Here is a 25,874-nt window from a genome sequence, read left to right as displayed (position 1 = left end):
TCTGGGGGACCAGACCTGATAATACCGTAAAAGGCCTGGTTCTCTCGATTCTAAAGCCATGTTATGTTGACCTTGCTATAAGAGCGGTACCCACAATTTTACTGTGCAGAATCCCGATACCTTCGCTTCCACAGTTCATTTCTTGGCTCCGCCCCACAGGCGTCGATCGCCCAATCAGGAACTAATCTTCTGCAGACCGCACCCTCTTCCCTAGGCCCCGCCTCCCGGCGCTGCTCGGCCCAGGCTCTAGTTCGCGTTTTGAGCCGCTGGTGCCACCATAGCCGCTACTGCTGCGGCTGCCGCGGCGGAGCTGAAGCCGTCGAGCGCGATGCCCGAGGGCGCTGTGAGCTGGGCCTGAGCGAACGGGGGCGCTGACGAGTATTGAGGGCTTTTGGAGCGGGTGGTGGGTGTCGGGGGATTGGAATCGAGCTCCCAAGGCCAGGGTGGGGGAGGGAGGCTCCCGTATCAGATCGGGTCAGCACGAGCCCGGGCGGCCGGCACGTCGTCCCGGCCCCCAGCGGACCGCTCGGGTGACTTCGGCGGCCTCCTCCCTTGGACACCGCAGTTACCATGGGAACACTTGGGCTGTAACCGGCGCCAAACCCTCGTAGAACCCATCCCATTCTTCAGTTAAACGCCTCTGGCTGGCGTGGGCCTGACATTTCTCCACTCTAGGGGGTCGTCCTCCCTTCCTAAGAAATCTAGCTGGCTAGGGTGGGGATGAGGCGTGAGAAAGAACAGGGCAATGCCCAGAGTAAGAGCGGCTGACAGGCAGAAGACACCTACTGTGATGCCAAGGTTGCTTCTCCCATCTCAAGCCAGTGAAAGTGCATATCCGAAGGCCCTGCTGATAGAGAAGGCAGTACCACTGTTGAGACAAGTCCTACGGCTAGGCCAGGGACTGTCCTTAGGGGCTCCTCCTTATGATGGCTGGGGAAGGGTCGACCATTACCAGCCGCATCAAGAACTTGCTGCGGTCCCCATCCATCAAATTGCGCAGAAGTAAAGCAGGACACCGGCGAGAAGACCTCAGCTCCAAGGTGAGTCCTACTGGGAGCCACCTTTTTCAACTCTACCTTCTGTTGCACCTTTTTATTTTTTCACCTTTCTCTTTCTTGGGGGAAAAAAGATAATGAAATTCCTCTGTTGGCTCTAAAAGATCTAACGTGTTTATCTCTTACAACCTGATTTGAAGTTGGATGAACAACAGCGCGCGTGGGTGGGCATGCTGAGACTCAACCATGGGAAGATGTGCATAGGACCTCAGTTCAAACTAAGTGTGTGCTTGGGGAAGCTAGTTGACATGTTATGACTCAGTTTCTCTTCTTGGAAGAGGACAGTGAGATCACCTAGCTGTGAATAATGGGGATGTATTAGTGTAACAGTTGGGGTTATGCCAGCTATACTTGCTTAAAGAAATATACTGAAACACTTCATCAGAGATAGCAAAACAATTTTATGACAAGCTTGATGATGCATGCCTGTAATCCCAGCACTAGCGAGTCAGAGGCAACTTCAATCCGGTCTATATAACAAGTTCCAGGCCAGCCAGGGCTACATGGTTAGACCCTGTCCTGTCTAAAAAAGATGAAGAAGGTTGGACTGGCAAGATGGCTCAGCTGGTAAGGACACTTGTCAACAAGCCTGATCTCCAGATTTGTACTCCTCGGGCTCACGTGATGGAAGGAGTAAACCAACGCCTTGGAGCGGTTCTCTGACCTCCGCACATGCATGCACACACGCACACCCACAAAGAAATGAATGTATTTTTTTTAATATCTTCTAAATTTATTTAACTGGAACTTTGCTTCTTGGTTTCTCATATAATGTGAAGGAGCCAAGTGTGTGCCAGAAAGACAGCTTCACTGGTTTGTGCTTATACACAGCTCATCCTGGTTACTGTGTGCCCGCATCCATTTCTGGACAAATGTTACATGGTCCTGTCTGGGTTCACACTCTACAAACCACAGTGTTCCTGGTGCTGGGACTCTGGCATGCCCATCTTACGCTTTATTCAGCTGCTGATCCCCACAATTTTGGGCATACAACAGTAGAATACATTTATTTACTCTCTTGAGGGAATCTTGAGCATTGTCTACAGGATCAGATTAGGTTTTGTGTCTTATTAGCAGCCTGCAAACACAATAGCTTTGTAGTACAGGGTTGCTACCCACAGAGGCCTTTGAGACAGCAGCATTTTATTGCCTTGCCTGTGACTCTTCAGAGATGATCAGCCCTGTTGAGGAAAGACTTAGAGTTTAATGTGCAACATGACAGAGTTCTTGGAGGACTTACTGCATCCTTTAGCAGAGCTGTCATTGCTTTAGTAAAGTGAACAGCTTTCCTGTATATTCTAGCAGGGATTCTGTTGAATTAAAATTTGCCACGTTTTTGTGGTAGTGGTTAGGACCTTTTTCAAGGACCCTCATTAATAATTGTTCCTATTCTCTAGAGGCAGAAGAATGAGCCCTCCAACTTAGAAACCCTTTTTTTTTTTTTTTTTTTTTTTTGGTTTTTCGAGACAGGGTTTCTCTGTATCTTTTGGTGCCTGTCCTGGATCTAGCTCTTGTAGACCAGGCTGGCCTCGAACTCCCAGAGATCCGCCTGCCTCTGCCTCCTGAGTGCTGGGATTAAAGGCGTGCGCCACCACCGCCCGGCTCTTAGAAACTCTTAAGTACAGCTCTCTTTGCCCATCCCTTTTTAAAAAGCTTTTATTTATCATTATCAAACTGTGATGTGTGAGCAGGTGCACATGTGCCAATGGTGTTGTTGTGGAGGTCAACATGGCAAGCACTTTTACCTGCCAAGTCACCTGGCTGACCCAAAAGATGTATCCTAGGCTGCCCTCCAACACCTGATCCTCCTGCCTCTGCCTCCTCAGCATATCCTATCGCCATACACCACCACAATGGGCACCTTTGCTGCTTCAGGTCTAACGTCACTAATGTGTTGTTCTGGAAATACGCACTAAGTTGTCAAAGGAATTACAGGGGCAGGAGATCAGGAGAGACTTGATGGAGCAAGGGATGTTTGCACTGTTGAGTCCTGAGGCAAGAGAGGGTCACTCTAGGAAAACAGTGACAGAAAACCATCTCTGGCATCATCATTTAACATCCTTGTTCCAAGTAGGAAGTCAGTGCTGACCTTTTAAATGGTGTGACTGAGCATGAGCTGTCTTTGTGTACCTGGCACATGACCTTCTTCCATGAAGGCTTTCTACTTAGGGTTGTTGTAAAAGCTTGCTTTATGACCCACATAAGACCTGGCCCGTGTGTTTCCCTAATGCATGGTAGCTAAGGTAACTATGGCATGGATTTGTGGACACTTAATTTTGTTTTGTTTTATGAGACATGGGTCTCAATATGACCCAGACTGGCCTGGAACTTCCCATGTAGCCCAGACTGACTTCAAATTGGAGATCCTCCTGCCTCAGCCTCCTGCGTGCTGGGATAGTTATATTATACCACTGCACCTGACCATGGTAGCTAATCTTGAAACAAAACTTGAAGATAAGGAAGGAGGGATAGAATGGCATTGTGCAGCTCTTAACTCAGGTAGATTCCTGTTTTAATTTTTTTTTTTTTTTGAGACAAGATCTTGTTATCCAGTAGCCCAGGCAGACCTCAGACTTGTGATTCTCTTGCTTTGGATCGTACCATTCTGTATTACAAAATTATCCACTCATTTGTAGCTCTGTTTCCATATCTTCCAGAACAGAGGGACGTCTCTGATTAGTTCTGCTACTTTGAAACCAATTTCTAGTTGTCCTTTTATGTGTGTCTTCAATTGCTAAAGACAACAGAGAACTTGTTCCTTACAGTGTGAGCTACACAGTGGGTAGGAAGGTAGCACGTGGCTGAGACAAAGATGTCTACGCAGATGAGCTGGATGTCCAGAGGATAAGAGATGAGCAGGAAGAGTTGTGTCCTCCCGAGAAGTCAAAACCTGGGGTAATGGGATGGCGGAAAGGAACTAGAGAGGACACTGCTGCTTAAGGGCTTTTTCTTTAGGAGAGAGCCATTTAAAATATGGTTAAATATGGCTTAAAGCTGAGACGAGAGAGCCAGGAGTAAAGGTGGGGTTTAATGACTCTAGGGAGAGTAAATGAGCAAGGAGATTTTTATCAAGTTTTGTCATGGGGGAAGGCGCTTTCTACAGTGGAGTAAATTCGAGAAGACCAGTAGGCGATGCCATGCCAGGTCTGCAGACTCTTGAAGAGCTGGCCGCTCTCTTCAGTTGTAAACCTTTCAAGCCCAGATCCTGGGTGTTTGTCACTTCCCACCTCCCGTCTCCGCTGAGGCTGTGTTTTCTTTAGGAATAAAATGTGTGTGCTCTTGGTAGCTAATCCTTTTCTCTCCCCCTCTTTTCCTAAAGTTTCTGGAGATTTTTGTGTAGAGGGAGCCTGGGTGGTTCTATTTTTACAAGGGACAGAAATGGACTGAGGCTGAGCAGGCAGGATTGAAGTTAGGGACACAAAAGTATTCCTGTACTAAGTGGTAGTTTTAAAAACATCTTTCTTAGTCACTGTTAATCTGGTCTAGGTTGTATATTATTTGTTCAGATTTTCTTCTAGCCCAGCTTTATGATTGTACAGCTATTCTTGTTCTTTTCCTGTATGATTATATGCTGTTGCTTTGGGCCTTTAGTATGCGGTTGCTCTAAAGAGTGTGTAGGTAGGTTTCATGAAAGAGTGAAGACTAGCAATAGTCTAATTTCAGCCTTTGCCTCAGTATTTGAGCCCAGATATTAGTATCAAAAGCCTTTTCTGCCTTTTTGGTAGTGGGAAACATACTTATTTTCAAAGCACATGTCAATCCTAAGCTCTAGCTTGAAGCTGACAGCTTGGGAGAATGGTTAGCAGGGCCTCAGACTATTAACATTTAAGAAATAGCATTCAGTTGGTAGAGTGCTTTCTTAACCTGCACGAAACCCTAGGCCCCACCCTCAGCACCATGTAAACCAGAGTAGCACACATTGAAATCCCAGCAAATGGAAGGTTGATCCCAGCCTGGATTATACAAAACCCTGTCTCAAAAAGGGAAGAAAGTAAGTAAACCCTGTTCCGGGACCCATTCTCACATTACAGAACCAGAGCCTCTTGGAGTGGAGTTTGGTAGCTGTGTATATATTGAGTTGTGTGAGAAGCCCACTCTCAGTTATGGTACTTAATGGCCGAAGTACTATGTCCCTGACATCTGTTGGCTTCATATCCAAATCCTTACTGAAGTTTATTGACAGTACACCAGTCCAGCTTGGGACGCATGCTCTTTTCCTTGAGTGGATTTTTATTCTTGTCTGTCTTCTAGACTTCTAGCTGTGTAAACTGTCGGGGTGGCTCTAACAGAATTCACTGCTGTGAGGGCAGACCTTAGAGTCAGTTGTCTCACTAAGACAGTTCCCCAGGATAGCATCTGATGAGCCCGTGCCAGCTCTCTGTCTCATCGTCCTTCCAAGGAATGAACAGACTTTATTGTGGGATATATACTCTCTGAACTCTCTCTCCACTTGGGATAGATGACCGGGAATAGCGGTCTCTCAGCCAGTAGCTTAGCACTTCTCCCCACAACGCTCTGTTTTCCTGCCTCAGCCTCCCCAGATTTGTGGGCACTTGCCACCGTGCCTGGCTGTGGTGTGCTGTGGTGCTGAGGCTGATCAAGTGTCGTGAGACCCCGGGAACAGGTGCTGCGCTTGAACAGTGCTTCTGGTTTTGTGATCATCTCCCTGCTGGTGCCCCAAGCCCTTAAAATGGTTCTTACTGAGAGAGTCCTCTTTCCTGAACCCATAACACCTCTTCCTTCGCTGTCTAAAAATATCCTGGCCTCTTCAGGCTGAGTGTCTCCAGAGACACTCATCTCCTTGGCTGCTCACTCCAGAGTCCCTCTCACTAAGCTGGTTAGGCCAAGTTGTCCTGCTGGATCAGCCTTTAGTAATTTTTTTCTTTTGCAGTGCCAGGATTAAACCCAGAGAATTGATTGGTTAGGCAAACACCACACCACCACACTCTATCATGTCCCCAAGCTCCACCTTCACCCCATCTCACTAATTGGACCTTGGAATTTCTCACTTGGCCTCCATTTGTCACCTGTGTGCTTTCATTTCTTGATGAGTGAGGAGCACAGGTGAGGGTGGGGCCTCTGCCTGACTCTCTTCCCCACCCCCAAGCCCCTTGACTCTCGCTGGACTTGGAACTGTTATCACTGCCCTTTGGAGAACAGTCAAGGGCTTGAAATCTGGGACTATGTTTATTCAAACTAAGCTTCTCTGAGAACATGCGCTATCAAGCTGTCCTTTAGAGGACGTGTTGGTTGACTTCATGTTCAGGCAGCGGTGTTGTTGGGGAAGCTGCAGTGTTTTCAGTAGGCTTTGTTATGTTAGACATCCACTGCGAGCTAAGCCTCTTTCTGCTGCTTTCTCAGCGCAGAGCAAAGGGTTTTCTGTCAGCTGCCTTTTCTCAGCTCTCGAGCTCTCATAGAATGCAGACCGAGGCTAACCCACTTTTTTTGGTGTTTACTATTGTACTGTTGTGAGAATTCCATCCCTGGGGAGACATAAACAGCACCTACTCCTTCCTCATAAAGTCCCAGTGGCAAACCAAAGTCACATTCCATCAGACTTTACTCTAGGGAGCCAGTAAGTTTATTGTGTTTGCTACAGAGCATGGGGAAGGGGTGACAGAAGTGTGGGGGACCCAAGAGCTTCCATACTGGAAAGTCTTCATGAGACATGGATGATGGCTTCCCTGCAGCCTCGTAGATGGAACTCCTCCCATTTAGCCTTCCCAGACTGCACGCGGCAGACACCTTGAGACCTGATAGTGCACATGCAATTAAGGCATGGAAAGTGCGGGGAGCAGCTGCGATCTCAGGGACCCTGCAGTGACCCACCCCTTCTCTGAGTGGACCTCAGTAGACCACAGGAGGTTTGGTGGTAGTCTCTTGCAATCACGGCAGCTGTTCTGCTTGGTTTTGCCTTAATTATTTATTTTTCTTAAGACAGGAACTTCCTCTATAGCCCAGACTAGCCTTGAACTCGCGGTAGTTCTTCTGCCTCAGCCCTGCCTCCCAATGCTGGGATTAGAGGCTTGTGCTACCCCACCCTTAACTTCTGTTACTTCATACTTAATATTTAAAGATGAAAGGGGGCAGGGATTGAGGGAGATTAAAAGTGAGCATGACAGCCATGCTAAGTAATATGGACCCTTAGGATCTGAATTTTTGAATGTTGAGATTTTTCCACGTCTTTTCTTCTTATTTGACACTTTTATGAACAACCCCATAGTGCTGCCCTTGTGGTTTTTTTTTTTATTTCTTTTTCTTTTACTTTCTGGGGACAAATCCTCACTAAGAATCGTAGGCTTTATGAGTGGTGGTGGTAAACACCTTTAATCCCAGCACTGGGGAGGCAGAGGCAGGCAGATCTCTGTGAGTTTGAGGCCAGCCTGGTCTGCAGAGTGAGTTCCAGGACAGGCTCCAATGCTACACAGAGAAACCCTGTCTTGAAAAAACAACAAACAAACAAAGAATCACTGGCTGGGTTCAAACTCAGCAGCTCTCTTGCTGCTCTGGCCTTCTGTGTGTTGGGCGTATAGGGAGCACCCAGATGCCAGTTTTATTCCTAATGCTTCTCACTCTGGTTTTGAAGGACACTTGGAAGGATTCTCCTCCTAGACTGCTGGGGAGTACATGTTACTCCCTCTCACCACCACAGAAACTGTGTAACGCCTTTTCAGGCTTTCCCAGGGTGTAGAACCGTGTTTGTCGAAGACAGGGCTCATAAGCTCACCTCCCCTAACACTGAGGCGAGGCTGAGGGTGGTTTCTCTCCTTTTCCTTCCTTCATAGTGAAGATTAAAATTTACTTGAAGAATCTTGGAAGACTTCTTGCACCCTTGTGGCTGATATTGTCCCACATACACGTTGTCAAATGCTCTTTTAGAGGTGTCATCAGAAGGGAGGTTTTGTGGGGTTTTCTTTTTGTTGTTCTTTGGAAATTTTGTTTTTTATTAGTGCTGGGGTTAGGATCCAAGGCTTGATCTAATAGGCAAGTGCTGTACCCGGGAGGCAGACCTCCCACCCTGTGCTTTGGGGTTCGAGTGTTCCTTTCCATTTGACGAGGCACTACACTTCTCCTCAGTCTTTGAGATCTGCCTGACTGTAGTGGCGCTTCTGGCCATTTCTCCATGTGTTCGCCTGGCCTCTTACAGGTGCTGGCATGTAACAAAGAAACACAACTTTTAAAAATACAGGAACTATAACACAGCAACGTTTCTGCAACGTAATAGCGTGTTATGAACAGTTGTCTCCACCATGCATGTTGGGGACTGAGGACTGTTCGAGTGGACAGTAGCAAGCTCCAAAACCCAAACTTAATCTTTATTCTGTACTCCTCCCAAGGTTATCTTCATATCCAAAAGAAGCCTATCATTGCTGTAGCCAGTGCACTGTGTATAGGTTGGAGGAGGTGCATTGTTAGTTTGTATTAAATACACATTTTTATCAGGGTATAGTAGCACAGGCCTTTGATGCCAGCACTTGGGAAGTGGGAACAGGAGACTGGGGACTTCAACATCATCCGTCCTGTCGTCTAGATCTTAGAGAATTCAGTCTGGGCTACACGATACTCAATCTCAAAAACAAAAAACAATTGTGAACGCACACGCTCACTCTTTTCCATAACCTTCCCTAGAAAGGCCAGTGTAATGAGTTTCTCAGCTGATGCTTTAGATCTATGGTCTAGTAACCTTTGTCTGTATTCTTGCTCCTCTTCTCGCCCCCACACTTTCCTGACTCTTTCCCCACAGCTTGCCCTGTGATACTATTAGGAAGCATTTAACTTGTGGGTCTGTGGGTAATTGAATGTCAAGTTGTTGCAGCTGTGTGCTTCCAGATGCCTGTGAGCCACAGCAAGTGCTGCTGCTTTTAGAACTGGTGCGGAGTAGAAACCAACAGATGCCTTGGCCATCCCTGTGGCGGTGGGGATGGCTGGGTTTTCATCTGAGGTATTGTTTGGCAGGCTGATTGTGTCTCTCATGTTTTTTGAGCAGGGCCTAGTGTAATACTGGATCTTTCCCTCCAGCTGTACCTATTTGGTATTTTAGCCTATAGCCAACTTTGTTTTTTAAGTCATGGAGAATGCTGAGTGAAAACTTTATTTTTGTGAAAAACAAAAACTGCCCCAAGTGCGCTATACTAGGACTGACCTGGATGATGACAGGATCGGGTGAATTTGAACACGAGCAGAAATGAGGCCACTTGCTCACCTGACTCCCTTTATCTGCATGGGCTCCAGGGTTACACATTTCCTTGAGCAGATGTCTGCCCTCACCTGACCTCAGGTCTCTATGGTTTTGATTTCTTCTCTAAGTAGTCAAGTGTGACCACACTGTAAGTGCAAAAACATGGCTCTCAAGGCACGCTCCCCTGCTTGCCTTCAGGACTGTGGTGAGGTTTAAATGAGATTTAGTGACCATGAAAGAGCAATGGAAGACACAAATAACTTCACAGATAGAAAGGGTTGCTAATAGTGACAGAGCACAAAGGTTTGTAGACTGTCAATGAATTTTGTTCTAATTTGTGGTAAAATTCAATTCCTTCTAGTTTCCATTTGTGAGAAGTCCCTTTTTGCAGGTTTAGCATCATTTGTTCCAACATTTAACACATCCTTAGTATCTTTTCCTTGCCAATGATTTAACTTGTGTCAACAATACTAACTGAAAGGGTTAGTAATGTTCTGTGTTTTGGAGACTTGAGAAATCAGGTGTCTGTACTATCACTTTCTATCTTATTCCCTTGAGATAAAATCATTGAACCTGGAAGTAGCCCAGTGACGAGCATTCTCTCCAGTGGAGATTCTCTCCAACAATCTTCTCTTTACCCACATAGTGCCAGGGTTACAGGATCACACCAACTTTTTACATGGGCGCTGGGGATGTGAACTCAGGTCCTCATACTTGTACAGCAACCATCCTTTCCTGCTGAGCCATTCCAGTCCACAATGATCTTTCTGACATCAATTATAATTTATTTCTTTGCTATAGCAATAAGTTTGCTACAATTAAAAGTCAAACTAGAGGCTGGAGAAAGGGCTCTATGATTATGTTCTTCAAAGGACCTGGGTTCAATTCCCAGGATCCACATGGCAGTTCATAACCATCTGTGTAACTCCAGAGATTATAGGGGATCTGACTCCCACCTCTAGCCTCTCTGAGCAAACATCCATACATATAAAATAAGTCAAACTAGTGAATTCATAGGGATAGGAGTGAGTCCTAATTTTCGATGTTAGATCAAAGTTACTGAGGTTATGAACATATTTTCTAGTAGCAATGCCTTCAACAAGGTAGAGAAATAATTTTTCTTTGGAGGAGGCTAATGGCATTTATATTGAAATCATTGAGAATTATATTGGTCCTATAATTTCAGTCAAAGAATTTTTGGGGGGTGGGAGTTGTTTCAAGGCATGTTTCCCTGTGTCCTGGCCATCCTGGAACTCATTCTGTAGACCAGGCTGGCCTTGAACTCAGAAATCTACCTGCCTCTGCCTCCTGAGTGCTGGAATTAAAAGCATCAGTCTAAGAATTGAAAGTCAGTGTGAAAATATATTAGTTTTATAACCCACTAGGTTTCTAATTTGGTACTGCAGTGAAATTTTTATTTAAACAATTTGGTGGAACGGATCTTTGTGGTGCATCCTTGTAGTCCAGAACTTATAAGACTTAGGATCAAGAATGTGAGGCCAGCCTGGGCTCAGGGGGACCTTGTCTCAGAACAGACAAATAACAACAAAGAAAAAGATACATCTACAAACCCCACTAAGACGATATGAAGATGTGAGGCTATCTCACTCAGACTGCAGATCCAGCATCTGGGGTAGTAATGAGTGGCGGGGCTGCGTCCCCAGCACTCCGGCCGCCTGCTAGCTTATGCCCCGAAATAATTACACGGACACTGTATTCTTTTAATCACTGCTTGGCCCATTAGCTCTAGCCCTTTCTGGCTAATTCTGATATCCCGACCAACCCATCTCTAATAATCTGTGTAGCATCAGTCTTACCGGGAAAAATTCAGCATGTCTGACCTGGCAGCTTGCTTCATGGCATCTGGCTGGGAGAGGGGAGCATGGCCTCTGAGCTCACTTCCTCTTCCTCCCAGCATTCTGTTCTGTTTACTCCTCCCACCTATGTTTTAACCTATGAGGACCAGCCAAGCAGTTTCTTTATTTTTTAACCAATGACCTTCCTCCATCAATCTGGTATAATTTGGTAATACTCACTGGAAGAAACACTTAATTTTTCATAATAGTGACCTCTTTGATGTTCTCCAAGTAGCTCTGGATAGAATGGCGTACGTGTATGAAATGAGATCCCTCTATCTGCTGAAAAGGATGAAGTCAGTCTGTCTGTACTGATGTGCAATGAAGTATAAGATATATGTGGAGAGCAACAGCAAGTTGTAAAACACTCTGCTAATGATGACTTATTTTTGTGAAAACATACATATCTAGTAGTGTATGCACAGAAAAAGTGAAGCTATAAATAGCACTGGTAACCTCAGGGAGAGTTAGATTATGGTAATTGTCACTGAAATTCTATAAGATTTGAATTTGAAGTAATACACCTCCATTATTTTTGTAAGCAGAAAAAAAGATAGTAAAGATGAAATTTTTAATTCAGATTTAAATATAAAATGTTCAAAATCAGCTGGGTGGTAGGATGCACACCTTTAATCTCAGTATTCAAGGCAGAGACAGGCAGATCTCTGAGTTTGAGGCCAGCCTGGTCTAGAGAGCAAATTCCAGGACAGCCAGAGTGACACAGAGACATCCTGTCTTGGAAAACAAAGTTCAGAATCTAAAATCTATACTTATTATTAATTATACACAAATGTTACTGAAAATGTGTCTGGTTAGGATAAGCGTGGTGGTTTGGGATGTATAGCATACATATTAGTATTAATGGGACATAAAAATACTTTCTTGGGGCTGGTGAGATGGCCTGGTAATTCCAGCTCCAGGGGACCTGACAGTTCTGGCTCCTGTGCTTCTTCACCTATGTGCACATACCCAAATGCACACATACACACAAACACACAGGTGAAAATAATAAAATAGAACCTTCACATTTTTTTTCTTAAATCTAGGATAGCCTTGTGAGTTTGAGATGCTGTACTTCTCATATCTTTAGAAATACTTTTTTATTGATGTTTAGTCAATAAAATCTTTTGATGCGAGCCAAGTGTGTAGATGCAAGCCAGGTGTGTTGGGTGCGCCTTTAATCCCAGCACTCGGGAGGCAGAGTCAGGTGGATCTCTGTGAGTTTGAGGCCAGCCTGGTCTACAAAGTGAGTTCCAGGACAGCCGGGGCTACACAATGAAACCCTGTCTTGAAAAACCAATAAACAAATAAGTTTTGATGCTTTTAAGCGGCACGTGCTCTGTGAAGAGTTTACTCACGGGGTAATGTAAAGAGGATCATGAAGCAGTTGTCCCATAATTTCAACACGCAGAGAAGTCACTGAAAGTTGAGACTCGCGATGTGTAACCTTTGAACTGATCTGTGCATGGAAGCTAGGCTATCGGTATGTTTGGTAGCGGCTCCTTTAGGGAATAGCCTGCACTGGCAAGTGTGCCTGTTTCTTTTAGGTGAGTAGCAGGAAACTGAATTAGATTTCGGGGCTGGTGATGCTAGGCGCAGACATTTACACTTTATTTAGCTGGCAACAAGGACCCCTCGAAAGTTTTTGAGCAAGAAGAAAGGGTAGAGTCCACAGGAGGGGATTTTTATATGAAAGCTCTTGCTACCTCTGGGAAAGTGAGGAAGGCCTTAGGGTGTGGAAAGGAGTCTTGACCCCAAGTCACCATGACGCTGAGCACTAGAGCCTTCCTTCCCCACACCGTCTTCTCGGTTGCACACTCACTTTACCCAGGTCGTCTTGGCAAGGAACACAGTATTCTTCCTGCTGACAGCAGTGGAAACCGGGAGATCAGAGCAAACAGCTCAGCTGTGTAGATTGGGAAATGCCCCTTTTTTGTTGCTGTTTTGAGACAGGGTCTCAGGTAGTTTGAGACTGTCTTTAAGCTCACTGTGTAGCCGAGTTCCTAATCCTCTTGCCATTAAGTCCCTGGGATTACAGGTGTATGCGACCACATCTGGCTTTAATTAGGCTCTTTTGAGGACCAGACTTTAGTCCATAGAGCTTTGTGATTCTGGTCTTAGTATAGAGAAGTCTGACATAGAGGGGGAAAATCCCCTCCCCCACCCCATCTGAATTACACTGTCTCATATCTTTGCTTTTCTGGTAACCACGGAGAAGTTAGAAAGGGTCAGAAGGCTTCCTCTGCCCAGGCACAGTGCTGTTGAGCTGCTTACTGGACATGGGCACGTGATGGTGACTGTGCTGTAACGGGCTCTTTAGCAAGAGTCCCTCATTCTCTCTCCCTTATTCTCCCTTCGTCTGCGTAGAAAATCAGACTCTCCTGCAATGCCAGTTATCTTGGAAGCAGGTGTCAACTCTCCATATTGACGATAGGTTGTAGTATGGCTCAGACATGTTCAGGTTCTAACCACATCCATCAGTCTGGCATTAGGAAAACTTCCTTTTCTCTTTCTTTGAAGTCATCTACTAAGGAGTGGATGTTTTTATAGACTTATTTCAGCTACTGATAAGTTGTGAATTTTTGTTTTTTGGTTGTTTTGTTTTTTGAGACAGGTTTCTCTACATAGCTCTTGCTATCCTGGAACTCACTGTGTAGACCAGGCTAGCCACAAAATCACAGAGATACACCTGCCTCTGTATTCCAAGTGCTGGGATTAAAGGTGTGCTCCACTACATTAAGTCCAAGTAGTGACATTTAAAAGGAAGGAAGGAAGGGAGGTAGGGAGGTAGGGAGGTAGGGAGGGAGGGAGGGAGAGAGAGAGAGAGAGAGAGAGAGAGAGAGAGAGAGAGAGAGAGAGAGAAAGAAAGAAAGAGTTGAAATAGGGGCGGCAGGGCTGCGTCCCCGGCACCCAGCCGCCCGCATTGGCTAGCTTATGCCCGAAATAATTACACGGAAACTGAATTCTTTCAAACACTGCCTGGCCCGGCTAGTTCCAGCTTCTTATTGGCTAGCTCTTACATATTGTTCTAACCCATTTCTAATATTCTGTGTAGCCCACGAGCTGGCTTACCAGGGAGGATCTTAACCTGCATCTGTCTGGAGTGGGAGAATCATGGCGACTCTTCACTAAGCTTCTTTTTCCCAGCATTCTCTTCTGTCTACTCCGCCTACCTAATTTTCTGTCCTATGAGGGCCGAGGCAGTTTCTTTATTATAATTAACCAATGTCCTTCCTCCATCAAGAAAGAAAGAAAGAAAGAAAGAAAGAAAGAAAGAAAGAAAGAAAGAAAGAAAGAAAGAAAGCATTAAAGCTGGGGCTGGAGAGATGGCTCAGTGGTTAAAGGCACACTGTTCTTGCGGAGGAGTGGATTCAGTTCCCAGCACTGTCAAACAGCTCACAACTACCTTTAACTCCAGTCCAGAGAATCTGACACCCATTTCTAGACTCTGCAGGCATGCTCACACACAACATCATGTGCATGCACACATACACACACACACACAAAAATAAATAAATAATAAAGATGAAACAAATCTTTAAAAACAAAACCGTGAAGCTAGCCTGACAGGCATGTTTTACCCCTGTTTTATCCTGATGCCCTCTGTCTTCTCCTTTCTAGTGATTTTTTTTGTGTTTTGAGACAGATTGGCCTGGAACTCACTACTTGCTATGCAGCCCAGGCTAGCTTCAAACTTGGAATGGTCCTCCTGGCCTTGGTCTCTAAGATGCTAGGATTACAAATGTGTCTCATCATATCCAGCTCCACCCTAACCCCCAGGCTGCACTTAAATTCTTGGGTTTCTTAACTTTCCAAGTAGCTAGGAGCACAAGGGCATGTCTGTCACTGTGCCCGTGTGCCCTCTGCCTCCTTGGTTTTCTGGCCTGTCCTTGACGTGCACCAGAGGTGAGGTGACTCCTAGTGTGTGTCAGTAGAAACGGCAACGTTCTGTTGATGCTGGAAAACCCAGGCCTCTTCCTCTCAGCACTGTGGCTTCTGCTGCAGGCTGCCCTGGGTGCACACTCACCGGTTACCTCCTTCTTTCTATTTGTTCATTTATTTAATTAACTAACTTTTTTTCATTTATTTTGTTTCTCTGTGACATGGGTATAATCCAAGTCCTTCATGAAGTTGTCACGAGTGTTACATTAGATAGATACTCAGTGTGACGTGCTTAGAGCAGTTGTTGGCAGGTTGTGTGTTCAGTGAGTGGTAGCTCTGATTGCTGTAGAACCGGTCTGCACAGACCCTTTGTCCCTTCAGGTATTGTCTCAAGACTTGAAGTGCCAGCTTTTTCTTGTGGTCCTAGCAGGGCCTAAGATTTGGGGGAAATGGCAAAATGCTTTAAATATAGTTGAAGCCTGATGGTGATGGCACACACTTTAGATCTCAGAATTCGAGAGGCAGAGGCAGGCAAATCTCTGAGTTTGAGGTCAGGTGGTGAGTTCCAGGACAGCCAGGGCTACACAGAGAAACCCTGTCTACAAACAAACAAACAACAAATGCTTTAGTTCAGACCCTGATTCTTAGAACCATTTGGAAAGCTTTTCTTTTTTGTTTTCTTTTTTGACACAGGGATCCTCCATGTTGTCAGGCTGACCTACAGCTGCTAGCAATCATTTTTCTTTCAACCCCAGAAGTAGCAGGGATTTTAGATGTGCCTCTGGAGAGCCTTTGCCATGCAGATGAATTAAACCTCCCCTTGTGTTTCTGTTCAGAACCTTGCAAAGCCAGCTGTGGTTTTGTCTGCCTTGTAGCCCAGCTACCTAGAGACTGCGGTAGGAAGATTGTTTGAGTTCCAGAGTTTTAGACCATCCTAGACAGACAGGGAGACCTACCTCAGAAAAAGTGATGGGGACTGAGGAGGTGAGCTAGTTAGTAAAACACTTGCCACACAAGAAGAAGGATCTGAGTTTGATCCCCAGCACCCACTTAAAAAGATGGGCTCTCTGGCCCAGACTATGCCAGCACTGGCTTCCTAAGACTTGCTGACCAGCCAGATCAGCCGGATCAGCAAGTAATAGACTCTGTCTGAGAACATAAGGTAGGAAGCTAGAGAAGATGCCACACACATTTGGATGCACATAACCTCACAGGACAGGACAAGGGATGTGCTCGAGGGGTAGAGACTGCTATCTGGGTCTCATGGGGATCTTGAAGTAATTCTATTGCTGGCCCAAGACTGGGCAACTTTTGTTCTAGTCTGCTGGTCTCCAAGGACTTGTGATAGAGGATCTCTGAGATTATCTCTTCCACACAGTAGCAGACTGATCTCCCCTAGAAGCTGGTGCTGTGTGAATCCCAGCACAGGAGAATCAGCTCAGCTCCCACTGGTCTGCAGTGTTGAACAGGAAAGCTTAGTTGAGTCACATTGGAGTCACTGGTTTCTGGTGGACTTTGTGGAAGATAGCGTAACTCTAAATCATCCACAGTGGGTTAAGACCAACGCAGACTTGAGAGGCCAGGTCTCTTTGCCTGCCTTGGAAGGATCCTTTTTGCTCCTAACTACCTCTGACCAGATGATACTTTGACCTCTAAATCGCCAGAATCATTCTGTCTTCTAGGTCCAGTCTTTGGGTCTCTGCGCAGCTGCCTAAGGTTCTGTAGAAAGCCGTGGGCTCTCTGTAGCTTCTGTGTAAGCGGCAGTTCTTAGCATGGGCTGGGATTAGAGTAGAGAATAGACAGGTCACTGTAAACACTTTTTCTTAACCTCTAGGAAGGGAGGGAGAGGTAGCAGGGTCTCTGGTGTGCTTGTTTCTGGAAGCCATAAGCCACCACCGGTCTGGAATGGCTTACATCCCTGGGGTTTATCATTTGTGCCGAGTGGAACTGAGAAGCTGGGGAGGGGGGAAGAAGGGAAGAAGGAGGCTGGGGGCAATAAAAGTAGATATCACTTTTCTTAGTGTTGGGGATTTCTCACCCGTTTAAGGTCAGCCAAACCCTAGACGACTCAGGCCTTTTCAAAGTGATTTTGACTTCTTAGGTCCCCATCATGAGGGGGCAGCCCCTTCATAGCATGGGCCGACTCCTGGTGTGGTGGGCCCTCACACTTAAGGAAGAAAGAGAACACCTTCACAGTCTATGCCTGGCCCAGGCAAGGAGTCCCTATGTCAGAGCAAGTGAGCAAGCCAGAGAGGTGGAAGCTTGAGAGCTTGGCTAGAAATAGCTGAGGCCCTCCCTACAGTCCTGGGCTGTGTTTAGTTTAACAGCCTGGGGCTTCTTGGGACTGGGGTGGATGGCTCAGACATCTGAGGAATCCTGTTCCTGCCTCCTCGTAGCACACACGCACGTTGATGGGTGCTCCCTTATAGGAACCCCCCCTCTCTACTGCCAGGCACCTCATCTTTTCCACAGCATGAGAGGGTTTTCTCCAAAGCTCTGCTTAGTCTCTCCCTCCTGTCTTCTGTCTTCTCCTATCTTGTTGGAAACACTTATCAATAAATATTTCCAGTCCTAACCTCTCCAAGTATCCATCCTGTTTATGTTGCTGAATGGAGTGCTCTGTGGGTCCTCCTAAATACCCCAGCACCCCTTCAGAGCAGTGCCCTGCCCCCTTGTAAACCCAGGTCCTGCTTTTGACTTTGCTATTTCAGAGGTTCAGAATTATGTTTTATTTTTTTTCTACAGAGTTGTATAGTGCTCATTTATTGCCAGTTTTATTTGCTTTATGGCTTTTGGATGTTATTTCTGTTCTACTGCTACTGTCTCAATGCTTGTCTTGATTTCATTACTTCTCACCTGAGTTTTTCTGGCAGCCTCATAACTGTCTCCTGTGTAGGTTTGTGTTGGAGCTTTGCTTGAACTCCTCCCGTGGTCTCCCAGGACCTAAAAATTACTCCTCTTAGTTTGGCACTCAAGGTCCTTTCAGAGTGAGGCATGGTGGCACATGCCTGTGATCCCAAAACTCAAGAGACTAAAGCAGGAGGATTGCCATGAGTTTAAGGCCAGCCTGTGATATGTATCAGGCCAGTCAGGACCTATCTTAAACAAGCAGTTCTTTCTGGCCCCTTTGCATTCTACCTCTCTAGACTTAGAATTCCCTGGAGCACGATTTTATCATCTCTGTTGTCTCCTGCCATCAGACCGTTCCTCACACAGCTTCCTCTAAGAATTCCTTCTGTGTTTTCACCTGTCAAAGTCCTGTGAGGAGGGCGGTAAGATGACTCAGTGGGTAAACCAATTGCGGCTAAGCCTGGTGGCCCAGGCTTGAGTGCTGAGACTCACATGGTGGAAGGAGAGCACAGACTCCCCCAAGTTATCCCTTTAGTGATGTTCGTGTACCATAGTTCATAGGTACACACAAACTAAATAAATGTAATAAAATAAATCCTGTGTGCCACATTGCCTAGCCTCAAAGTTTTGAAAGAAATCTCATCTCTAAATACCAAGGAAACACCAAATCCCCACTCTGTATCACTAGGCAAGGTCTCCTTCATGAACCTGCCCAGATGTCATGTCTCATTGTTGAGGATTCTGTTCTTTTGTGACCTTTGTCACACACTGGATTACTCTGGACTATTCCTGATGGGATCCCCATAGCATCCTGTGGCTTCCAGACTCATGCATACTTGCATACACACATACATACACACTAAACAGTTTGTGACTGGAGAGATGGCTCAACAGTTAAGAGCACATACTGATCTCCTCCAGAGAACACGAGTTTGATTTCTAGTGTTCGTGTCAGAAAGCTCGCAATCAGCTATAACTCCAGCTCTAGGGGCATCTGACCTCCTCGACTTCTGCAGGCACCTGTACTCATGCACACACACCTGCACACAGACACATAATTTTAAAAAATTAAAATTCACCAGACAGTGGTGGCGCACTCCTTGGAAGGCAGAAGCAGGTGGATCTCTGTGAGTTCGAGGCCAGCCCGGTCTACAGAAGCTAGTTCCAGGACAGGCTCCAAAGCTACAGAGAAACCCTGTCTTGAAAAACAAAACAAAAAAATAAATTAAAATTCAAAAAATATTTATTTTTATTTCATAATATTTTTGCCTACTTGTATGTCTACACCATTTGTGTGCTGTGGTCAGAAGAAGGCATCAGAGTCCCTGGAGTTGTTGTTGTTTTCAGTGAACCAGCCATTTATTAGGAAATTAGGAAGACAAGAAGCTCCAGGGCTACCCACCTCATCCCTCCACTAAGTCCAGATCTACACCCTGCCACTGGTCTTAAAGACAGTTGTAAGCCACTCTGTGGGTGCTGGACAGTTAACCCAGGTCCTCTGGAAGAGCAGCCAGTGCTCTTACCTGCTGATCCATTTCTCCAGCCCCAACTTTCAGACTTTTGAAAACACCCATTAATATACTTTACTTTGTGACTTGATTCTGCATGATCTATTTTTGTTCTGTTTTTTCATTACTAACCGAATTGTTTTCAAATCCTATTCATAAATTGCAGTTGGAAAATAGTTTTATTTAGTATGAATTAGTGTGTAGTCTTACACCTCTAAACCACTTGTTTCCTCCACTACTCTTTTTTCTTTTTAATTTATTATTTTATATACATCAGTGTTTCCCATGGGTGTTGGGTCCCCTGGAACTGAAATTACAGACAGGTTGTGAGCTGTCATGTGGGTGCTAGGAATTGAACCCAGGTCCTCTGGAAGAGCAGTCGGTGCTCTTAACCACGGAGCCATCTCTGCAGCCCTTCCCCCACTCCTTAAGAGTAAGCAGAAAGGGCACCTAAACACAAGACTTCACTCTCTTTCTCTCTCATAAGCTGTTACAAAGTTAACTATCTGATTTGAGTAAGGGAAATGTTGCCTAAGTCCTTTCTCTCTTGATGTGCTGTGTTGGGTTCATACTGGGGGTGGTGGGTGTGTCGGCTCTCTCACAGGCTACTGTAGAACCCTGCCCGTGGAAAGATGACACCAGTTTCGGGCTGGGAAAGACTCCCCTCCATTTCAACACTCTCCACCTGCTGAAGCAAGAGCTGGCTCAGGCTCTTAACATGGTGCCCTTCCAGCTTTAGACTGCATTGTGGTTATGGAGATCATGCCAGGTATACAGTGGGTGCTCTTGTTCTTGAGTCTTTGCTTCTGTGGGAATGATGTTTCTAGAGCAGTGGGTTTACTTTGATGCAGTTGTACTCCAAGTCACTGGCTGTAAACAGTTGGCTTCCGTATTTCTTGGCTATGTTTTGTTGGCATTTGGATCTTTCAGAACTCTGGAGCTGTACATAGTGATATATACCTGTAATCCTAGCACCCAGGAAGCTGAGGCAGGAGGATTGTCTCATGTTCAAGGCCAGTGTTGCCTTAACTTTTCCTGGGGAGACATAAACAAATGTCTGCTCATAGCAGGTAGAGCACCAACAAGTGGAATAAAAGAATGGTTTCACCAAGTGTAGCTTGGTGAGCAAGTGAGCTTACTGGATTTATTTCAGGGACATTTGTGACCCCCCCCCCATTTATCCATCCATCATCCTGCATGGGTGAAGATGTCCCCAAAGCTACATAGATTAAGTTCTTCAGTTCTATCCCCTATATACTCTTAAATCGTGTGTGTGTGTGTGTGTGTGTGTGTGTGTGTGTGTGTATAGTCTGTATGGGCATTTTGCTTGCATGTATGAATTGCATACACACACACGGAAACCAAAGGACAACTTGCTGAAGCATGTTCTCACCTTCAGCCATGCGGGTTTCAGAGATGACACTCAAGTTATTAGGCTTACCAGCACATTCTTTACCCACTCAGCCCTCTCACCAGCCTGGGTCGGGTTTGATTTCACTTTCAGTTGTAGTTCATCAATCACCTAGGGAAGTTAGGGCAAGAACCCAGAGGCAGGAACAAAAGCAGAGGCTGTGGAAGAACTCCACTTACTGGGTTGCTCCACAAGACTTGCTCAGTTTGCTTTCTATACCACATAGGGATGGCACTACCCACAGTGTGCCAGGCCCTTCTACATCAATCATTGATCAAGAAAATGCCCAACAGACTTGCCTACAGACAATCTGATGGAGGCATTTCCTCAATTGAACTTCCTCTTCCCAGTGCTCCTGAGAACTGTCAGACAACCATAGTTCAAATATATCAAGTGCCTTCCCCCCTAATTCACTCCCCTCCTGGTCCTCTTCCTAACTCCTCCTAGATATAATCCTTCATTTCTCCTTACCCTCCCCTTTTTTTCCTGATAATCCACAGTCATTTTTGTGTTGCTCGGGTACTCACAGGTATGGGGCCATCCCCTGAAATGTGGTAACCTCCCTTAAAGAAAACTCTCAGCAGGCAGAGGCAGGCATCTCTAAGTGTGAGGCCAGGGCAGCCAAGGCTCTGTAGAGAGACCCTATCTCAACAACAACAACAGCAATCCCCACAACCCTGACATCCCTCCCACAGAAGCCATTAACTGTCATAGCTCCCTCCTCCCACATGCTAGAATGTGGACTGGCTTGATGTTTGCAGGTCTTGTACAGCAACCACAGCTGTTGTGAGTTCGTGCGCAGTAGTCCTATCGTGTCCAGAAAGCTCTGCTCTGATCCTCCCCAGCCTTTGGCTCTTAAAATCTTTGCACCTCATTTCTGGATGGTCCCTCCGTCTCAACCAGTGTGTGTGGTATTGGGGATTTTTTTTTTATGTCTGTACTTTGACTAGTTGTGACTCTTCCTTCCTTCCTTCCTTCCTTCCTTCCTTCCTTCCTTCCTTCCTTCCTTCCTTCCTTCCTTCCTTCCTTCCTTCCGTAGCACAAATTCTAATTGTTCTTAATAAAAACCTAGAGTCAGATATTAGGGGATGAAAACTGAGAGAGGAGAGCAGCAGAGTGGCCAACCACTAGAGACCTTTTTACCTCCACCAGTGCTAAGACTGAAGGGCGATCCTGTGCTCTGACTGCATCTCTAGACTGCACTGAGCTCCTCTCTCCTCCCAGCCATTTCACTTCTGTCTCCACCTCCCTAGTTCTGGGATTAAAGGCATGGGATCCCAAGTGCTGGGATCACCTTTGTGTGAACTGTTTCTCTTATAGACTGGATCAATTTCTCATAGCCTAGAGTGGCCTAGAACTAACAGAGATTCTCTGCCATTGTCTCCTGAGTCCTGGGATTAAAGGTGTGCCTGCCACTGCCCAGCCTCTAGTGGCTCTGCACTCTAATCTTCAGGCAAGCTTTATTTGTTAAAACACAAACAAAATATCACTAGTTTTTTGTTGTGTTGTTTTGTTTTGTTTTGTTTTGTTTGAGACAGGATCTCTCTTATGTTGCCCTGGCTGTCCTAGAACTCTCTAGTAGAGCAGATTTGCCTTGAACTCCCAGAGATTCACCTGTCTCTGTCTCCCACTGGGATTAAAGGTGTGCTCACTGCCTGACTAGTTCTGAATTAATCACCATCTATTATAGAAAGAAATGTCTCTTCTGAGGTCTGAGGGTTACTCTTAACCGACCGGTAGAGAGATGAGTTTAGCAGGCGGCATGATGCTCTGCAGTCTGGCGGTACAATAGTAGCAGGTTCTCCATCAAATGCCTCTTCTGTGAGAGGTGTGGTTTAGTGCTGCAGGTGAGGATGGAGCAGTGGCTAAGTGCTTAAGAGTACTGGCTGGGGCTGGAGAGATGGCTCAGAGGTTAAGAGCATTGCCTGCTCTTCCAAAGGTCCTGAGTTCAATTCCCAGCAACCATATGGTGGCTCACAACCATCTGTAATGAGGTCCAGTGCCCTCTTCTGGCCTGCAGGCATACACACAGACAGAATATTGTATACATAATAAATAAATATTTTTTTAAAAAAAGAGTACTGGCTGCTCTTGTAGAGGACTTGGGTCCAGTTCCTAGCACCCACATGGTGGCTCACAGTTGTCGGTAACTTTGGCTTCAGGGATCTGATGCCCTCTTCTGACCTCCTCAGGCACCAGGCATGCATGTTGTACACATATATACATGTATGCAAACACTCATACACATAAAAATAAATTAGCTTTTTTTAAGTGCTTAGGATATATGAATAAGTGATGGGAATCTAAACCCTGTCCTCGAGGGCTCCTGTGTGATGAGGAAGCCCCTAGGCAGAGATGAGGTGATCATCTTACCTGCCTGTGTATACTACAAGGTAAAGTCAAGCTGAGGAAGGCTAGAAATGATGACAGCGAATTCTACAAAGCCCTTTCTGAGGAGAAAACCTTTGAACAAAGGCCTGAGTCACATCACTGTGAGAATAGCTAAGGGAAGAGCTGTTGAGTCCAAGGAATCTGTGGTGGTGCTTGTGGAGACTGAGGTGGCTGGAGTAGAGGGAGCAAAGAGAGAGTATAGGAAATGATCTCGGAGAAATAGCCAGAGGCTGGGTGATTTAGGCCTCTTTTAAGTTTAAACCAAGTGTTTGAATTTGAACTTTAAGGGAGATGGGAGCCATTGGAAGGATTTGAATAATGACATGGTCTCATCTATGTTTAAAAGAATCAGTGTGGCCAGCTGCCTTGAGAAAAGACTGTAGTAGGCAAGGCCCAAAGCTGGGAGAACATTTGGGAGGTACAGACACATTTCAACTGAAAGATGGTAGTCATTGGAACTCATTGGTGCACTAGTTTCTATATTGCAGGATCCCCAAGAATGGGGGAGAATCCTAGACTGATTGCTGGTTGCCATGGTAAAGCACTCCCACCATTGAGAGGCTAAGACTCCCGATGCTGTTACTGGCTGTGGGGAAAGCTGTGCCTGTCAGGGTTGATGCGCACCGCCGCACACAACTGGTGGCGTTCTGGTGCACGAGGCCTTGGTGTCCAGGCTTACCTCCCTTCCGAAGAGCCGGGGAAGCACTACTACCTTTCTGAAGAGAGGAAAGGGGAAACATGTTTCAGTGGGGGAGGGTCATAGCAGAGTGAGCCTAGCTGTTTCAGGCTTCAAAAGAGCTTGGGGACTCCCAGATCCTTTGAGAGAGGAGTTTAGCCCTAAATCTCCCTGCAGACAGGAAGCTGGTTTGAGTTAAGAACATAAAATAAAAACCAGCTGATGCCCCGAATGTTTTCCTGTGCTCCTCCCTTCAGAGCGCCAAAGGAAACTGCTTCCCTCCCTTAGATGACTACTTCAGAGCGCCAGAAAAAAACCAAACCCGGAAACCTTTTGAAAATGAGCCAAGATTTTAGCCCAGGCAAACTCCTGCTTGTGGGATTCCTAGCCAGGAAGTATGCCCCTGTGTGCGGAGCCCTGAGAGGAAAGTGACAAAATATAAAGACTCAGTGGTTAGCCTGTCCCTAGGCCTGGCAGGAACAAGTGTGGCAAGCTTCTCAACCTTAGTCTTCCAGCCCATTTGTAGGTCATGGAGTTGATAAAATGGTCATGATCAGAATTAAAAGGAATATATTTAAGAATATATTAAAGCATATACTGTAATTATTGTTTTATGATAATCGTACCTCAGTTTTGTTTACCTACACACATACATGCATGTGCACACTGGGTCACTATATAAAGCATGTTTCTTACTATTTATGAATCATAGTAAATATGTTTTTTTTACTATGAAAACTGGTCCTTAGGGTATGCATAAACTGAATCTTTCTGCTTTATCTTATTAAAAATTGCCAACCAGTTTCAAGATTCTCTGTAGGACTGGGTTCTCTACCCACAGTCCTATGAGGGAAGGGCAGCTGAGAACCAGCACACTTAGTCTAATTCTTCGGGACCAACACTGATGAACCATAGGGAGTAAGGGATTGTACACATTTGAATCTAAAGGATTGCTTCAGTTCATATGAATTGAAGAGAATTGGAGGTGTATAGCTGTACTTGGTTCGATAACCTCACCTTCCACGTGAGACATGGTGGCTTTAGGCTCCTCCTCTCTTTCCCTTCTCAGGCAGAAAGGACAGTAGGGATGCTGCAGACCACGCCTTCCTCTGGGGGAATAAAGGCACAGTGCCGAGATCCCGTCTGGGATAACTAAAGCAGAGTCTCCCCAGGGTGAATTTGTGCCTGCAGTCAGTACCTGGTGACTGGGAGAAATTCAGACTCTCCAGAATGTCTAGCATAGGCAGACGAACATTAGCTTGTTAGGGTTAGTACCTCAGCTGGGCACAGGGATGAGTGAAAGTGGGGTGATTGGTGATTGGACTGATGGACTCTACTGAGTAAGCATGTTTGGAATTCTTTTTTTGGGGGGGATGGAGTCAGGGAGACAAGGTTTCTGTATAGTCCTGGCTGTTCTGAAACTCACAGAGATCTACCTGCCTCTCCTCATGAGTGCTGGGATTAAAGGTGTGCGTCACCATCACCTGGCTACATGTTGGAATTTTTGACCTATATTCCTAAGAAGCCTAAATGACTCTTAATGAACTCAGAAAATTTTGTTTTTATTTTTTTGTTTCTTTTTTTTTTTTTTTTTTTTTTTTTTTTTTTTTTTTTTTTTTTTTGAGATAGCTCATTAGCCCAGACCAGCTTAGAACTCACTCTATAGTTTGGGTTGTCCCCAAACTCATAGTAATGCTCCTGTCTCAGCTTTCCATGTGTTGAGATTACAGATGTGTAATTAGACCTCTGCATTCTTTCAGTGTTTTTTTCCTGTTTTGTTTTATTTTCAGTTGCTAGGGCTTGAATAGCCTTTTGTACTTGACTGGACTAGACTGGACTGTAGGTTTTAACTGTACTACCTTGGGAGGTTTATTTTAGTTTTTATCAACCACAGGGCATTTCCTTTCTACCTAATGAAAAATAAAATGGCTGCCGGGAGGTGGGAGGGAGGTGGGAGCGTATGCCTTTAATCCCAACACTGGGGAGGCAAAAACAGCTGGATCTCTGTGAGTTCAAGGCCAGCCTGGATGGACTACAAGAGCTAGTTCCAGGACAGGCTCCAAATC

The 25,874-nt window shown here is 45.6% G+C and overlaps 1 protein-coding gene across 1 annotated transcript in view; it reads left to right on the top strand.

Moving 5' to 3' along the window:
- The first annotated feature begins 285 nt into the window (after positions 1 to 285).
- Mapkbp1 (mitogen-activated protein kinase binding protein 1) overlaps positions 286 to 25,874 on the top strand; it is a 54,621-nt gene continuing 29,032 nt past the window's right edge. The window contains exon 1 of the mRNA XM_050133144.1: positions 286 to 1,040. Coding sequence (XP_049989101.1) covers positions 924 to 1,040 — 117 coding nt within the window. The 5' untranslated portion in view covers positions 286 to 923. The remainder of the gene's footprint in view (positions 1,041 to 25,874) is intronic.

This window comes from Alexandromys fortis, unplaced genomic scaffold (genome assembly GCF_014885135.2).
Source record: "Alexandromys fortis isolate MF-2015 unplaced genomic scaffold, M_Fortis_MF-2015_v1.1 scaffold_6, whole genome shotgun sequence".
Classification (NCBI taxonomy): Eukaryota; Metazoa; Chordata; class Mammalia; order Rodentia; family Cricetidae; genus Alexandromys; species Alexandromys fortis.
Note: the sequence above shows the minus strand (reverse complement) of the source record. Positions and strands in the feature narration are given on the sequence as shown.